The 11,236-nt window shown below is 54.6% G+C and overlaps 4 protein-coding genes across 4 annotated transcripts; all 4 read right to left on the bottom strand.

Annotated features, from left to right (window-relative positions):
- Positions 1-1,773: 1,773 nt before the first annotated feature.
- Positions 1,774-3,536, bottom strand: GLOTRDRAFT_134038 (uncharacterized protein; the record flags this gene model as incomplete). The annotated part of the gene is made up of 5 exons (XM_007873015.1): positions 1,774-2,082; positions 2,131-2,426; positions 2,481-2,724; positions 2,808-2,930; positions 2,988-3,536. 5 exons carry the CDS (start codon positions 3,534-3,536, stop codon positions 1,774-1,776), a joined length of 1,521 nt encoding a protein of 506 aa, XP_007871206.1.
- Positions 3,537-3,903: 367 nt separating this feature from the next.
- On the bottom strand, positions 3,904-6,024 carry GLOTRDRAFT_67004 (MFS polyamine transporter). Its single transcript, XM_007873014.1, has 11 exons — positions 5,981-6,024; positions 5,751-5,923; positions 5,609-5,692; positions 5,462-5,553; positions 5,258-5,404; positions 5,139-5,202; positions 4,864-5,088; positions 4,600-4,791; positions 4,454-4,548; positions 4,177-4,406; positions 3,904-4,117 (listed from the first exon to the last, which is right to left on the bottom strand). The coding sequence occupies exons 2-11, from the start codon at positions 5,911-5,913 to the stop codon at positions 4,051-4,053; spliced, it is 1,359 nt and encodes a 452-aa protein (XP_007871205.1). The 5' UTR covers positions 5,914-5,923; positions 5,981-6,024; the 3' UTR covers positions 3,904-4,050.
- Positions 6,025-7,259: 1,235 nt separating this feature from the next.
- GLOTRDRAFT_112727 (uncharacterized protein) lies at positions 7,260-7,524 on the bottom strand (the record flags this gene model as incomplete). The annotated part of the gene is made up of 1 exon (XM_007873013.1): positions 7,260-7,524. A coding segment is annotated over exon 1 (195 nt), but the record flags the coding sequence as incomplete, so codon positions are not given.
- On the bottom strand, positions 7,525-8,874 carry GLOTRDRAFT_118371 (cyclophilin 1; the record flags this gene model as incomplete). Its single annotated transcript, XM_007873012.1, has 5 exons — positions 7,525-7,701; positions 7,887-7,966; positions 8,132-8,207; positions 8,501-8,656; positions 8,842-8,874. The coding sequence occupies 5 exons, from the start codon at positions 8,872-8,874 to the stop codon at positions 7,525-7,527; spliced, it is 522 nt and encodes a 173-aa protein (XP_007871203.1).
- Between the last annotated feature and the right edge of the window lie 2,362 nt (positions 8,875-11,236).

Below are 11,236 nucleotides of genomic sequence, written 5' to 3'. Positions count from 1 at the left end.
CTGTCTTAATCCAATGCACACTGCATCTTGAGATGTGTTAAAGCAAGGATGGGAAGCCGTTCCCAGCTCGGGAGCCACAGACAGATGTCCGGGCAGCTTCGTAGCATATAAATACATGTTGGCAGCTCATGAACAACTGAACCTGACTTGAATCGCTTCAGAATTGACCGAGATCAAGCGGTGGCAATATATACTGCACTTGTGCAGATGGCGCTTGAACTGCAAAACCAGCAGGTCATGCTGGCCTCTCTGGTGGCCTTACAATATGGCTCTACACACTTGAATGAGGGTGTAGAATCATCCCTGACACCAGCGGACTGAGTACTGGCTAAGCACCAGCTGTCCGATCCCTCCTGATGTTTATCTCAGAATAATAGTAATTCTGTAGAAACTCAACTGTGGCATGGGAAAGGTGCGGTGGCTGATCACACCTCACTTCAGAGGTGCCCTTGGGTGTGTCCAAGACATGCAGAGTCTGTCGGTGAATTCCAAGCCTGTGTGACCCACTGAGCCCCAGGTGGAGCACGCTGGAGCACGAGCGATGGGGTTTGGCGGGTTGGGTGCCTACCGAGATAGACTCAGGGAGCTTCAGAAGGGGGGACGCATGCAACGGGGGAGAGATTTGACCCCTTTCAGCCCCCACCGTCGATGTCCGTGCCGGCGAGGGAGATCGGTGGAGGCTGAATGGGACAGTCTGGCGGCTGCGGTGCCTAAGCAAAGAGGCTCACAAGGGTGGAAATAGGGTGCTGCAACAAAGAGCAGAGAGAGGGGAGCGATTCCAGCCCCCGCCGTCGCGGGTTGCAGGCCGTCCGCACACAAGCGCCCGCAGGCGGCCGCAGGGGGGGAGGGGGGTCCCGGCGGGTGTTTCAATGTTGACTGGGAGGTGCGTAAACCCCCTGCCAGATAGTCAGAAGGGCCGAAAAGGAAGTATTTCCCGCGACGGACGGTAGGCCGGCCTACCGTCCGTTCCATATGGGTAGGCCTTGGACTCGACCGAGTCCGGGACTCAAGGTTTGCCAACGGCTCTATGGCCGCTCTTACTATTAGACCGTACCAGGGTGCAAGGGGGAAATTCTACCAAACGACGCAAGACATTCGTTGTAAGCCAAACTTGAAGCAATGGCAATCCCCGCAGCCTTTTAACCTTCCAAGTGACAAGACGACGTAGATATCCTCCTTATCTCTACGCAAGGTTCTATATGGGTAAGGGGTCTTCATCTTCACGGCCCTACCGGCGACGATGGTATACATCGGTCCTCTTTGGGATCTCAGGGAGAGAAGATCCATCCGAGCTTACCTTCAGGAATATCGCGCGAGTCTGATGCTTTTGTTGAACATATCATGCAGGCGAATAGCAGAGCACTGATGAATACTTTGATCACATTAATATCTGCGTAAAGAACCGGAGACCGAGGCAGAACGCAATGTAGGCAGCCGTCTGATTTATAAATACCCGGGGAATCGACGGGATCGTTGGAGAAAAGACTAAGATATACGGACTTGATTGTCCAAGTCAGCCAGATCGAGAGAAACAATGGGAGGTCGAATGCATGGTACACCGTTCCGTAGATGATCACCATAAATAGCTCATAAGCGAGGAGCTAGGAGAGCCGCAGCAAAGCGAAGTTCTTCCTCGAGTGCCGGTTAACAATGCCAAAAACCGTCCACATGCGTCTCTGGTGTTCGTGGTGCTGCGGCGAAGGGCACACACACAACAAACAAGCACGCGAGGAACGTGTCATCCTACCAGTGCCAGAACCCAACTCTTTACCCTCAGACGTTGAACACGGTATACACCTCGTCAGTTTTGCGAATCACAGGGTCACCACTGTCTTTTTGGTGTCTCTTGACCCACGTGAGCACCCCACCCGCACGGTGGATTACCACCGCTTTACGCCAGGGGTCCCCGATTTCTCTCAAGGTAGGGCACACTTCAAGTAGCCTGCGTATCTTCGTGCCCTGCTCGTCTTGGAAGCATCGGTATCTCTCTCCGTAATCCCCCATCTGCAGATATCCATACCATATGATATGCTCCAGGTGATGGAAGTGGGATAGTGCCCGGAGCCAATCTTGCTCCTGGCGCTATATAAATTTTAGCTTTGTGTGGGTGAATCACGGAATATGACTGACCTCCGATTGAGGGTCAATTGAAATGTCCAGATCTAAGGACAATTGCGTGAGCTGCGGAGCAACACCAGCCAGCTCCAGGAGTTGCGAAGGATGAGATACGTTCGCTAGTCCGACAGATGTGATCGTTGGGTGTGAGCTGATACCTTGCAGCAGCTGCCTCTTCCACGGGGACTGTACAAGGTCCTCCGTATTGATGTCATGCTCTTCCTCCCATTCGAAGTCCCAATGAAAGTAATCACTTAGGCACACCGTGTCATTCAGGTCTATATCGTGCAGTGTTCCCAGGCGAGGCGCTACTGTAGGATCATCAAGTAGAGCAGCGGCTGTTGGTCCGTGACATCCCAGCGTACAAAGATTCTGAAGATTACCCGGGGGAAGAGCAAGTTGCGCCCACCTGTAACCCGGCATCATACACGGGAGGCGCAGCTCCTCCAGAGTGGGGTGACGGCATAGGAAGCTGGATAGGTCGGACGGCTGGCAATTGAGCCCTTCCAAGTATAGTCGGGCCAAGTTGGACCATTGGCCGTCCTGAACTAGAACGTGCGCACTGGCGGTCTCGTCGTGGGAAAATAGCTGCAGGTGTATACGGAGGCTCTGGAGGACAGGAAAGGTGATAGAAGGAGCAATACATAGTGCATAAGTACTCATGGAAGGTGTGAAAAGCAACCAAGACCTACAACGAGATTGGGGCAATTATTGACAAGCATCCTGAGGAGCGGTGTCAGGTCCGGCTCATCATGGGAATAGTCTAAAGCATCGGTGCGAAGATCCAAAGATGAAAGGCCGCTCAAAGACAAGAACTGCAAACGTCACTGATAAGAAGTGGGATCCTAGCATCGACAAATAGCTGTACTTACTGAAGGCGAAGAAACAACAGTGGGCCAGTCGGGTAAATCGAGATCATGCAGATCCAACACGTGCAAGTCTCTGACCGTTCCAAGACCACCGAGCGTTCGCCAAAGGTCATTCCCCTCCTCACAGACAGGGGGAGGAACACGGAACCATCGAAACCGACGCAAATTCACCATGAGCTTCAATGCGGCATTCACGGGAACCGAATCGTATCTCCTGCTGTCCGGTCCAGGATCATATTCGCGGTATTCTGTTGGAAGTCGGAAGTCTAGCGGCAGACTGTCTCTCACGACCGATTGCAAATCCCAGGAGTCCTCGGGGAGGATAGTCAGGGAGCGTACGAGGGACGCACTACGCACGTCTTCGGCGAGTCGTTTCCAGAGCGGCACTAAGCAAAGTGGACCCCGGATGTCGCGATATTGGAGATGAGTTTGGGAAAGAGTCGTAAAGAAGTAGTTGCATGCTAGAGCGAAAGATATGATGTCCTCCCGAGCGTCGATGAAACAGGCGATTTGATCGAGTAGCTCGGGCGGCAGCTCAACGATTCGTGACATCGGTTTTCTGGATAACGCAGATAGATGTAAGCGGCGACGTATAAGCTGATGGAAAGCTTGTAGTAACCGGGAGCTGGACGCACGGCACCAACCTTTGTACTTGAAATCACATTAACCCCAGCCGTAGGACTCGCAGCAAGTCGATCTGGGTTCGAGAATAGCCTGGGATTTAACATGGGATCCAACGCTGATCGATAAATTGAAACACTACTGAGGGAACTGCGAAACTTCGAGCATCATATCTTTCCATTCTCATCCAGACACGGTGTTAGCGAGCTTCAGCTTCTCGATAGATGCATAGCAGAACTGGAGAGTCGAAGAGCTCTGTACAACTACGAGGAAATCTTCCAGCGGAACAAGTACTACTCCGACACAAAAGGTATGCAAGACGAATAGCCTTATGAGCCTATCGAACGATATTAATAAGGGCACTATCATATTCTGGATATCGTGTTAGTTCCTGTCCTTCGTACCAGTGATCTGTCCCCGTGGGCAAGGGGAATTACTACCCAGCTCACGCCTTTTTGGCATAGCGGCTGGCTCCCCTAATCCTCTCTCCATAATACCAGAACAACCAGGGCCTGCAGGAACAGTCAGCACACGGAGACCGCACCATATCGGAGCAAAACAAAGCACTGACGCCGGGCACCCGATCACAATGAGCACGCATGCCAGGATGGTGTCGCCCTTCCCGAACCCGAGAGCCTCGTACATTGCCGGCGCGAACAGCGGGAAGCCAAAGGCAGCCACTGACCGCAGGAACGTCACCGACGCCAGTGCAGAGGCTGCGTGCAGGGAGAACGCGTCGATCACGTATGTGGTGATCGCCTGTGCATTCAGCATCTGCCCAAAGCCTATAAGCGCGATGCCCTGGAATACATCAGTACCGAAAGGAGACAAAGCAAGACGTGGCGCACTATGTCCGGTACGATCCAGTGCACGCTTGGCCGGGCACCCCACCCAGTGATGAAGATTCCTATGGGCAGAACGATGGTGCCAGGGACCATGGGTGCTGTAAGGAGATGAGTCAACTATGCCTGAACAAACTGGGGACGACGCATACGCAACCGATACTCGGGCTTCACGACCCCGTTATTCTTCTTCACATAGTACGCGAATAGTTTGTCCATTAATCGCGCGCATATCTGGACGGAGACCATGAGGCCCAGACCGAGCGCAATGTAGTGCAGCCCGGCGATGCCGACGTCCTCTTTGTAGATACCCTGGAAGATAGACGGAATCGTTGTTAAGAATACTAAACACACAAACAGTCGAAATGATCCAAGTGAGCGAAATGAATAGAGATAAAACAGGAGGTTGGACGCACGGTACATAATCCCATAGATAATCGCCATGTAAACCCCGAGCAGCTGGATGATGGGCTCGTACGCGAAGAGCTGGAAGGGCCGCGTGAGCGCCTTGGCGAAAATCTTCTGCCACTGCCGATCTGCGGTGTCGAACACGGTCCGCACCGGTCTCTGCGGGCCTTTCTCTGCGTCCATGGTCCCGCGGATATGCTTGGCTTTCCGCTGGAGTAGAACGGGTGCGTATGCTGGACACGCTGCGTCAGGAGGAAAGTGACGTGCAGATACTCGTACTCACTTTCTTGTAGGTAGAAGAGTCCAATGCCTTGGATGACTAGGTCAGCCATGGATGTCACCCAGAACTGGGTCAAAACACCGTCATTCGGGTCCAGATACAGGAGCGGGAACGTCACTCACAACCCACCGCCAAGTCGTCCGTTGCGTTATCCACGCACCCATGATGGGTCCGATGATGGGTCCCAAGAGAGGGGCCACAGCATACATGGCGATCGCCTTCCCTCGTTGTTCCGGCGGCCACACATCGCTCAGTACGCCTCCGCCGACCTGAAGGTGTGTGGTGGATATCCTTGGGGCAGTGAAAAGATAGAAACGAGTACTTACTGTGAGCGCGGCGCTACCCCCGAGACCGGCCAGAAACCGGAAGGCAAGGAGCTGCCCGGTGTTTTGTGCGAAGCCACAGCCTAGGTTCCATGCTATACAGGTCCACAGGTCAGTACCTAGCAGCGAAGAAGCAATTGATGTGTTTACCAAGGTACCACAGATTCGCAAACTGCAGTAACCTCGCGCGCCCGTATATCTCACTTATAGGGGCAAGAAACAATGGGCCAATTGCTATACGAGCGAACGGAGATTAGCAGTATTCAGACCCAGGAGCATATGCGAAACGCACCGTACGCGAGCACGAAAATGGATATACTCATAGCTTGCAAGACGGTGCTCCTTATACCGAACTGTTCTGCTATTGTAGCTGCGGCTGGCGCGACCATGGATGAGGACACGGGCGTTATGAAGGAGAAGGCGGAAACTGTGACGGTTGCGCCCCATTTGCGCATGTACGCCCAGCTTCATACGATAGCAAAGGTGGTGAGGTGACTTCATGGAAAGGGGAAGGAAACTTACTTTCGAGGATTTTGTGGATCGTCGGGGCCATCCCAGTTCACTACCACTTCGTCCGAATCTCCTCCGCTGGCATCTCTCAGTCTTGTCGAGCCCTTTTCATTTCCCGAGGCACCATCTACCGTCTTCTCTTGTTGAGGGAGAGCGGGAGCAGAGGAGCCGATATCCTCGTCATTCAGTGTACTCGATGGAGGAAGCTGGCCAAGTGCAGTATCTTCGTTCGAGGTCATTTAGACGCCGGAAATGTTTTTGAGAGACCCGTTCTTCGCGTACTCTTGGCAGCATCATTATATACATGCTGGCTGAGGATCAGACGGTGAGGTAGGAGAGACACTCGACAGGTCGAGGCGGACGACTCGCAGGTGGCGAGCAAAGTGCCGATAGTGTCGGCACTAAGCAGAGATGACTCAGCAGTTTCGTATGAGCGTTCGCGATGACTTTCCTCCTCCATCGAGTCGACCAGTCGACCTTTTCCAGGAGCCGCTCGACCACGTATGGCACCGTAACATGCGTACGAAATATACCCCGCTGCCTGTGCACCATCTAGGGTACAGGGAGCTGGAAGTTTCTCCGATTTTCCCTCGCGGCCTTGATAGAATAGGTGCTTTCGACACATCTATTAATGCGGTGGATGGTCCACGGGACCTGCAGCTGCGACTCGAGGCTACGACTGTCAACGATAGGAATATTAATGCTCTTCAGCTCTTCAGGTTGGAAAACCATAAAAAAGTACCTTGGACGCACCCTCTCCTCCCGACGGATCTGTGGTGGTCTACAGCTTGAATATCTCGAGTTACGGCTGGCCAGGCTCAGCGTCGCATCGCCCCGATCCCGCGGAAACGGCCCGAGACGCGCTTTCCAGCCGCGGCGCCCTCTTCAACGTGCATACCTGCTCTGTGCTCCTCCTCTCGGCAACTCTGATGTCTCATTCACGCCCCCGCCTCCTGTGCGAGGAGACCACCAAGAGATACAAATGCACCTTCGGACGACGAGATCGCTCGGAGTCCTAGGGAACGGCGACCCTGCAGATAATCCATGCAAATTGATTGGGTACGTCGAACTGAATCCGCTTCATAGGCGGGATGACACACTCATGCTAGCGCTAGCACCGAAGCACGACCCGCTGGGTTGCATTAGCACGAAACCTGTACAGTCCGCATCAATCGCTAGAATTACCGGGGCAAGCGTCTTACCACTGATGCTGATCTGCGACTCCCTCGAGTCCAAGCTAATCGGGGATTCGAGATCTCTACGTTGTGGACTCGAGCACTGCAGGCTCGGACAAAACCGTAGCTCCACTGTTGGTACTGCTGTAGGCGCGCTGCTTTCGCTCGGGCGCCTTGGGCGATCGATGTCCTTGCATCGTATGCAATACACATTACAGAGTACACAGGTAAGGTATAACTGAGCAACCAAGCGAGTCCTTGTCCCAAAACCAAAGGCGACAAACAATTTCCTCTCCTCTCTCGTTCCATGCATCCCAACCTCTGGCCCTCCCGCTGCGGTCCTCCTTCCCCTCTTTGCTCCCAGTGTTCACGGACATGGCGTTATTGCGCCGCCACGACGCCGCACGCGCCGATAACGATGCTCGCCTTGGGCCGCCAGAGGATGTCGTCCGACGCGTAGCCCTCGATCTTGCGCACGACGTCCATGCCCTTGACGACCTCGCCGAACACGACGTGCTTGTAGTCGCACCACGGCGCGGGCGTCGTCGTGATGAAGAACTGCAGGCGCATACACGGGTGTGAGCAAGTTGGAGGTGAGATGCGAAGAGGTGAAGCGTGTAAGCAGGTGGAAGAACATGCAGGTGGGGGGTCGCGTGCGAAGAAGAGGAAGAAGCGGGTGGGCAAGTCGACAAGACGACATCTCGCCCGATGAGTAACTAATTTGGAGAAGAAGCCAAGCGTACCTGGGAGCTGTTGGTGTTGGGCCCGCGATTGGCCATAGATAGCAGGCCTGGTCGGTCGTGCTGCAGGAAGAAGTTCTCGTCTGGTCAGGCGGTCAGCGGGGCCGTTCGAGGCGGTGTTTAAGTTGGGTGTGTATATATGGTGACATTCATCAGGAGGGAGGTCGGCATGGCGTGTAAGTTGATGTTGTGTGTAAGGGAGACTCTGTCGGTATGGAGGAGTGGAGCGTGGATGAGAGGGGCCGCACCTGCAAAGTAGTCTCCGTATATCGACCGCCCGCCGGTGCCGTCTCTGCGCGTGATGTCCCCGCCCTGGATCATGAACTGCATGTGTGTGAGTACAAAACGAGACTCGGTGCAAGCACTGCGGGCCAGGGATCGATGTCCGCCGGCGAACTGCAAAAGGCACATCTGGACCAAGAGAACATTCTCATGTCTCGAGCATGCAGAATGACCTTAGAAGGAATACAACAGGTCTATGGGGCACAGACAATGCTCAAGTGTTGTTTCCTTCTCTAGTTCATTCTCATGCTCCGCTCACGCACATTCAAGAAATGCGTTCTCTCGCGCGAGAGAGTGGGACGGGGATGGTTGCCCACAGTGAAGGGGACACTCACCTGCGGGATAATACGGTGTATGGATGATCCCTGGTAACCATACCCGTGTGCACCGATGGTGAGCTCGCGAAAGTTGCGCGCGGTGATGGGGCAGTACTCGTCGTAGAGCTTGAAGACGATGCGGCCTGCAGGCGCGGAGTCTATAGTGATGTCGAACTGGAGTGGCGAGAGCGGGCGATGGCGGGAAACAAGTGCACATCAGCGGTGATAGCGAGAGGCGAGGGAGCGTGATGGCGGGAATGCACAGTGGCATTGACGTGACCCGCCCACAGACACACACGCACGCGGTCAAGACCAGATCAGCTTCGCGTTCCCACTCGCGAGGGAACGGCTGGACGTACGTAGACGTTTGGGAGGGTGCCGCTGGGGTTCATGCGTGCATCCCAGTAGCGCAGTGCGGGGTAGGTCGTCTGAACTCTGTCCGCCACAGCGCGCAGATATATCTGAAGCACTCACGACGTCATAGTCTGGGTGCGCGTCGACGGCATCGTGGCGTCGCAAGCTTGTCGCCGCTGTGCGGGACGACGGGCAGGGCTGGCGGGGACGACGAGGGCGCAGGTAGGAGGTGGGCAAGGCGCGAAAATAACATTTCTTAAATTCGGAGGGGGCTGCTCGTCGGGCTGAATGGGACGTGGGGGTGCGTCTCGGCGTTCCCCGAGATCGACAATCTCAGAAGCAGGCTCGCGCTCGGCATCCCCCGCTGCTACTCTAACCTCGACCTCGGGCCTCACGCCAGCGTAGGTTCTGCGCATGCGCGGTATATTACCGCCCCCTCTCGCTCACACGCTACACCTAGTCTCTTGGTTAACGGACAGATGGCACTGGACGGGCGGGCGGCTTGCCATACGCATCGCTACCCGCGAACGCGAGCACTTACGCTCGGTGCTGCATAATGAAGCGCGATCGATGGTGCCGCGGCAAGCCCCGCAGAACAAGGGAATAAAGTAGCGAATCAGATCCATATCCACGCGCGGAGATCGTTTGTGTGGCGGTAATGAACCCAGCCAGCTGCCCAGAGCGAAGTCCGCCCGAAACGGCGCCATAAAATCCGAATACCAAAAACCTGCCAACGGGCGGCAGCGGGCGAGGGGTTCTTTCTTCTGAATCCTCGGGCCCCGTTCACATCTATCTCTAGCAAGATCTCTTTCGCGTCACTCGAGGAGTTGGTACTTTCAAGTTCCTTTATTCCTTGCCAGAGTTCGGGTGCATTCGAGTTCTCTACAGGGTCGCAGGATAATGAGCGCGGTGGGTGTCATTATCCGGAGAACATCGCATCGGGAGGCGAGTCCGCGCCCCTTCGCCTCTGAACTCTCCAGTGCCACCAGCACGCCGGATCTCTCCGGTACACGGTGTTGCCCAGCAGATGCCAGTGCTTCGGTTCTGAGCCGCTCGTATGTATGCGCGAAACGCGGCCCTGCAACAGCATGGTTGCCATTACCACCGCTGTCACCCCGGCCCCATGTCGCGCAAGCGCCGAGGTGGAGCGTATAGCGATGCAGGACGTGGACGTCCAGACCGGGCCCTATTTATCGACCGCCGGGCCCTATGTACCACATACAAGGATAGGGTATAGAAGCTCAAGGGTCTGTAGTATGTACTGCATACCGTTCGGTGGCTTTCCCTACGTGAGAGGCGAGCGGCGAAAGCTGAGGAAGGAGATGGGCGTCGGCGTAAGGCGGGGGCAAACGAACCGGTGGTGTAAACCTGCCTTTCACAGTATATATTCGGTTCGGGCAATGGATGAGTCGCATGAAGGCGAGGCTGTGAAATCGAAGGAGGGGGCCTAATAACAGAACAGCGAGGCTTGACTGACTTGCTTACTTGCTCGGGATCAGACAGACTATGATGGATGACTTGACAGATGTCAAGAGGACCCGTACTTTATAATACGCCGGCTTGCGTCATGACGCCTTCGAACCTACAGATGTGTAAGTACACTGTTCCAGGAAACAAGGGTAGAAGGTTATGATGAACATGAAATCCGAAATCAGACCTTGCCGTAAAATTGATTCCTCGAGATCGGAGTGAGACATGGACATCAGATTCACGGTCCTTCACATTGGCCCGGAACCACCGCCTACCATGGCACACGAGCGAGTCGGCATCTGCGGGAGAGCTCTGTCCCGGACACTGTGAAGGTCTCGATGAGTGTCGTAAGGCTCGGGGATGGTCCACGTCTTTGATCAGGAACAGTACCAATGCAAGGTGCGTTAGGGATTCGAATTGAGTCGAACCACATACACGCCCAATGCGTCGTAAGGTTCTCGTGAGGTCGCAGCCGAGGTCTCGCGTCGACCTTGCTTCGGAAGGCCCGATAGACCCCGACGTGACCTTGTTTCGGCATTTCTGCCCAGAGATGTGTGCGCCATCATTTGAGATGTCAGCGCTAAGGTCAGAGCGGCGTCTTCTTGAGACTTAGCGAGGGACATCTGAGCAAGACCGCCCTGATACCGAGTTGACATCCTCTTTGGGCTTTACTGGACATTAGCTCATAACCTCAGGTAGAGATGATACCTTGCGCTGCATATAAAGGCTGTACCTTGGACTACAGGATAACTTGAGGCCTCGAAGTATTTTAGGTATTAATAATATTGATTAGATGTAGTACTACGGCGTAAGGAGTGCTACACAAGTCCCCACTATCCGTTTGTGGGACTTAGAGAAATATCAAGGACGGGACGTGTCTGACGCGAACTGAATTCGAGCGGAGATTGAACTCGAGCGACTTCACCCGTG

This window comes from Gloeophyllum trabeum (assembly GCF_000344685.1).
Source record: "Gloeophyllum trabeum ATCC 11539 unplaced genomic scaffold GLOTRscaffold_00022, whole genome shotgun sequence".
Taxonomy (NCBI): Eukaryota; Fungi; Basidiomycota; class Agaricomycetes; order Gloeophyllales; family Gloeophyllaceae; genus Gloeophyllum; species Gloeophyllum trabeum.
This window is presented reverse-complemented; position numbering and strand designations above follow the sequence as displayed.